The sequence below is a fragment of the Argopecten irradians genome, chromosome 12 (genome assembly GCF_041381155.1).
Source record: "Argopecten irradians isolate NY chromosome 12, Ai_NY, whole genome shotgun sequence".
NCBI lineage: Eukaryota > Metazoa > Mollusca > Bivalvia > Pectinida > Pectinidae > Argopecten > Argopecten irradians.
The window spans coordinates 33,250,351-33,256,350 of NC_091145.1; the positions used below are offsets into that span (position 1 = coordinate 33,250,351).

Consider the following 6,000-nt stretch of genomic DNA (forward strand, 5'->3'; position numbering starts at 1 on the left):
GGCCGCACTTTCTTTCGGAACTCGCTGTAAAGTTCCAACAGTATAATAATCATGTACATTGTATTTTGAATGTTTGTGTAAACTCACGAATATCAAATTGTATAGAATAATGTCAATATTTTGGAATGCTTTTTAATGATCATGTGACGAGTACTGGTGTTTTTTGGTGAATAATTTTGGATTAGAATTCATGTCATCGCTTCATAATTTAACAGATTTTGATTTATGTCATACATTGTTGGGTAAAGAATTTGCCTATGATTTCTCAAACAGTGCTTTAGAGGAGTTTAGATTAGGAAATGTATTTTTTGTATAGACTCCTGAAAGCAGGCGATCTTTATTGCTATTATTAAATCTAAACTAATTCATCATTATTTGACTTGAACTTGTACATATTTTGTAAAATATCTATATTTTTCCCCCTTTTTCTTTTTTGTTTTAATTGTTTTCATTTTAAATGTCATTCTTTATGTAATCTACAATTTTGGGTGAAATAAAGATACTAATAATCTAAATAATTTTAAATATGAATTTATCACAATTTTAACAATTGATGTGTCATCGTTATAAGTTGCAAAAACTTGTGCCCAATCTTGTTGTAGTTTACATTGCAATGAAATAATACAGTGTACGTTAAACTCAAGGTACGTATTTGTAACGGAAAACGACTACAGATACATACTGTATATTAGAATGGTAGAATATTGAATTAAGTTTTGTGTGTTTTTCGTGGTTAATTTCACAAATTAAAGGTTCACCTGTTTCCATTAATTACATTTGATATATTGATTTATCTCATGACAAAATGTCGTTTTAAGATATCGAGATTTATACACATAGTACTATGAGTAAAAGTGGTGACAGGTCTTACGAGGACCATGGCCTAGATACACAGATAAATATAGCGGTCATTGGTCACCATGACCCACGTCTCTGGTATACAAACAACGCGTATATAAGACTGTCAACCCTAATTAGATTTAACTCGTGAACTTAATTAATACAAATCTTAATTAGTTAAATCTATTAAATTAACAGGAACAGGAGAATTATAAACATTCAAGATTACACATACATTTGTATATCTTTAAGCACAATGAGGTATACCCTTTTAGAAATTTTTAATTAAGTCCTCTAATAGTACATGTAAGAACGACCTATGGACAGCTAAAATGTCCAAGTGTATGGAATCTGTAGCGCATGTATCAATGATAAAACCTAGAGCTGATTATCTAACCAAGAAGCTAGTATTTGATCCATTAATGGCCTCTTGTCAAAAATTGCATATCCGCCCAAACCAAAGTTTTATTTTTTTATGCAAGAAAACTGTTTCAGGTGTGTATATACTTTCTCATTATAGGTTATTCAATATGGACGGATGTATAAAGTTGACACTATCCAGGGATAGTTGTTGTTGTCGTCTACGATTGGACACACGTTATCTGGAGTTTATCTCGACAATAACCTCTTGTTTATAGAGTATCAGAATAAGATGGCGGACGTGAGACTTATTGTTAGGAATGCGCGACAGGTAGTACAGGTGAGGGGGACCCCGACCGTGAAGGTGTGTGGAGAGGGTATGCAGCAGATAGACACACTACAGGAGGAGAATGGGGACGGTATAAGCGTCGTGTCAGACAGGTAGGTCATCTTAGGTCAAAACAAAAAAGTCTCCATATGTAGCTCTCATTGATTTTCTAGATATTGCATTATGATCTATCAGAGTTACTTCCCTTCGTTTCGTACTGGCGGAGTGTAACGAAGGGAAATAACCCTGATATATCATAAGTGAATAATCATTAACTTCCCACCTTTTGGTTCCATGTAAAACAGCTAAAACTATACTAGATATTTATCGTAGTTTTTATGTGGTCTGTGCATTTAATGGAGCCTACAACAAAAACAGTAAAACAAGGAAAATTGTTACAGTGTACATGTATAACAGTATGAATATATGTATTTTTCCATGTTACCCTTTCACGTTCTCCAAACAGTTGCGGCAAGATTGTGTTTATCGGAAAGGAATCGGAACGGAAACGGAAATTCATCGAAAACGAATCAACATGCGTCATTGATGCTTCTGGAAAATGTGTGCTGCCTGGTAAGATAACGACTTCTCGGTATTTTACTTTATAGTGAGAGGTTTAGACAGACAAAGTTAATCTAAAGTGACACAGATAAGTTTGGACTGTATGAAAGACCATTGTATCATATAATAAAAGTATATGTTTGATGTTAACCACTACCGTTGAATCAATGTCTAAATTAAATGATAAATATAACTTTAACATTACAGGATTTGTAGATGCACACACGCACCCAGTGTGGGCTGGAGACCGTGTCCACGAATTCGCAATGAAGGTGAGAAGAGAAGTACAGCTGTCAGTTAGTAGTGGTGAGAAATAAGTCGGCACTGATGAAAAACGACCCATTATATCTAGTGATAATAAATATGAAACAGTCATCAGTTGAAGAAATATGACGAGTACTGGTTTGTATTGTTTAACAGAACTGTCATCTCTGATTGCGATTTGTTTTGGTTTGGTGTGCTTATGTTTTGGGTGTGAGAGCTATGATGTCCTATTCTTTTGTGTTAGGGAAGTCTTTTCCTAAGTTATGCTACCTTACTTCATGCTAAACAGAACACTCTGGCTACCCGGTCAAATAACAAGCTGTACATTTCCTTCAATATACCAAGTTGAAACAGTAACGTTTATGCTTTGGTGTCCATCACAAGTGAATCTCAATTTAAAACCAAACATAAGGCAATGTCAATCCAGAAGAGAAAAAGTAAGAAAACCACCCCTAAGTCCTACATTTAATAATCATTCGATGAGGATACCATATACAATGCAATGGAGAGCTATAATCCTCACTTTAGAATAAATTTCTGGATATCGGGATAGTAAACCCACAGTACTAATATGTGATCTGGGTCACATTATACAGAAAACTGGCATTATTCTTATATCATTCACCATATTGTCTTTGAAATAATAGAAACGAGTTTATATTGATAAGTACAATGCTATGTAACCGTGTGATGCCGTTTTGTGTCCTGATCAGCTTGCTGGTGCTACCTACATGGAAGTTCACAAAGCTGGCGGAGGAATACATTACACCGTAGAACACACCCAAAAAGCTTCCGAGGATGAACTTTATGACAAATTGAAACAAAGACTGAATTCAATGATGAAATCCGGGACTACTTTGGTGGAGTGTAAAAGTGGTTATGGATTAAACAAAGACACGGAAGTAAAGATGCTGAGAGTGATTGACAGGGCGAGGAAGGACCTTCCTATTGGAATCTCCTCAACATTCTGTGGTGCTCACGCAGTACCAAAGTAAGGGGAGCCTTTTGACAAGCTTATACTTGTAAAATTATTACATTTCACTGATCATGACTTTCATCAAAATGTAAATTGATATTCCAATTAAATAAAGTGTGTAATGTATTATAACACTGAAATGATAGGATAAGCTTATGGTTTTATTTGAAATATTCTATCAATTAAATTTTATTGAAATTATTGTGTCATGCGGTCTGTAAAATGTTAAATCATGATGTTCTCAGGGGAGGTAATTCAGAGGACGCCACAAACGACGTCATGTCTGTCCAGTTGCCCTGTATCCGGAATTTGATGGACAGGAAGGAGTTAGCTGTAGATAATATAGATGTGTTTTGTGAACAGGGTGTCTTCGATATCGATCAGTCTCGCCGGATTCTTACTGCTGGCAAAGATATCGGTCTGCAGATAAACTTCCACGGTGACGAATTACATCCCCTAGATGGAGCTAAGGTAGGGTTATCTATTTTGCAGTTACAAAAGTCCTATTATCTTTCATGAACCCTTTTATTTTTGATACATACTAATAGTGATGACTCCTCAAAAGTTATACAAAAAGGTAATGCAAAACAGTTATCAGTGAATCAAATGTCCTGGTAAAGATACGTAGAAATATAATTATCACCTCGATCTTTCATGTCGATTAAGTTTATCTCGATGCTAAACAGTGAGTGAATCGACTCTAACATATATACATGTAGTACCATACTGATGAAGTCTTGATAAATTAAAGAGCGCATATATGTTAATTACATGCGTTTTTTTTTATCCATATCGGTATGATCAAATACATGGTCAATATACTTTTCGAATACGAGTGATAATGAGGATTTTGTTGTCTTCAGGATTGTTCAGTAAAAATGCCTTTAAATATGTGTTTTTTTAAATGATTTCATAGATGGGCGCCGAACTTGGAGCGTTAGCGATAAGTCACTTGGAGGAGATATCGGATGCGGGGATATCTGCCATGGTGGAAGCTGGATCTATCGGAGTAGTCCTCCCAACAACGGCCTACATACTCCGCCTCAAACCACCACCGGTCCGCAAAATGATAGAGGCAGGGATGGCTGTAGCTCTCGGGTCGGATTTCAACCCAAACGCTTTCTGTTCTTCAATGGTAGGTTTGTTGTAAATTGTCTTTATTACAAATACAAAGTGTAGAAACAGGTTCACTTTTGACTTGCATTCGTTTTTCCAAGACAACGTTTTTCATTTTGAATGTTAATTCCGAAAATATTTAACGTTATACTTTTCTTGATCTAGCCTATCGTTATGCATTTGGCTTGTGTCATATTGCGCATGTCCATGCCGGAAGTGCTGATTGCTGCCACTCTAAATGCTGCTGCCGCTCTGGGAAAGGCCGATACCCACGGGTCTTTGGTAGAGGGGAAGCGTGCTAACATGGTCATCATCGACGCTCCTAGGTAAAAACTGAGGAGCTCGTTTCGTTTAGTGCTATTTGGTGGTAAATGGAACTGCGGTATGATAAATACATTTCATGATAGTAACTGCAATGAAGTATGTGATATAATCCATTTCAATTCCTTATATTCGCGAGTGCAAACTTTCTTTTACTTGTATTCACCTCTGTTCGATTTTCAGTAATCATCTTTAGTTCTTATCATTGATAGTTTTTAACACTACCCTTTTGTTATGTTTGTGTAAGCTACATATGTCTCTTTTAATTACTTTTCAGATGGGAGCACATTATATACCAACTTGGTTTCCAAAACGATCTCATTGATTTTGTTGTGTGTGACGGAAATGTCGTGTATGAAAAATGATTTCTAATACCACTCATACAATACTATAATGTATTATTGATTTATTTTGTACAATTGTTTTGATAAAAGTTTTAAAAAAAAAGAACATGAACATGTTTTGATTGTTTAAATAAATTTATATCATCATCACTAATGATAAACATGCAGCTATCGTTCAGACAGCTTGACAAACAAATTGCAGTGATTAGCGCATGCTTTAGGTTATTGTGAGTCTATAATGGGTCAAATACAATTATAATATAATACGGTGCACTCAGCATTTGTTACTAGGTTACCAGCTGTTCTCTGGCATTGTTAGTCTCCGTGAAACAAGGAAACGGAAACAGAATGCTAACAACCTTTATAAGTAAACTATCTAATGTATCTGAATTTCAAAAATCGCAATCCCAAGACTCTTGTAGAAGGTATAAGGATCCTATGTTGTATATCTAGTAGTGGCAACTACATGTTACAGCGTAAATAAATATAACGATCACAACATGTATCACCAGGGAAAGTAGATATTACCACATTTATGTTGTAATATTCCCCACAAGAATGTAGTGCTGTGAATGATTGACCGCTCTAGACGTAAAGGTCAGGAGTACAGAAATGAACAGGCGCCAAACTTTACTTGTGGTACTGAAATAACGCTCTAGAAGTAATGGTCAGGAGTACAGAAATGAACAGGCGCCAAACTTTACTTGTAGTACTGAAATAATGCTCTAGAAGTAATGGTCACGAGTACAGAGTACAGAAATGAAACAGGCGCCAACCTTTACTTGTAGTACTGAAATAAAACTTTAGATGTAATGGTCACGAGTACAGAAATGAATAGGCGCCAAACTTTACTTGTAGTACTGAAATAAAGCTCTAGAAGTAATGGTCAC

At 35.6% G+C, this 6,000-nt stretch overlaps 1 protein-coding gene across 1 annotated transcript in view; it reads left to right on the forward strand.

Annotated features, from left to right (window-relative positions):
• LOC138304664 (probable imidazolonepropionase) overlaps positions 1–5,258 on the forward strand; it is a 35,467-nt gene extending 30,209 nt beyond the window's left edge. The window contains exons 2-9 of the mRNA XM_069244853.1: positions 1,361–1,641; positions 1,995–2,101; positions 2,297–2,361; positions 3,067–3,344; positions 3,575–3,800; positions 4,246–4,464; positions 4,611–4,771; positions 5,044–5,258. Of these exons, the coding sequence (XP_069100954.1) occupies positions 1,493–1,641; positions 1,995–2,101; positions 2,297–2,361; positions 3,067–3,344; positions 3,575–3,800; positions 4,246–4,464; positions 4,611–4,771; positions 5,044–5,131 (1,293 nt within the window). The 5' untranslated portion in view covers positions 1,361–1,492 and the 3' untranslated portion in view covers positions 5,132–5,258. The remainder of the gene's footprint in view (positions 1–1,360; positions 1,642–1,994; positions 2,102–2,296; positions 2,362–3,066; positions 3,345–3,574; positions 3,801–4,245; positions 4,465–4,610; positions 4,772–5,043) is intronic.
• Positions 5,259–6,000: the final 742 nt, after the last annotated feature.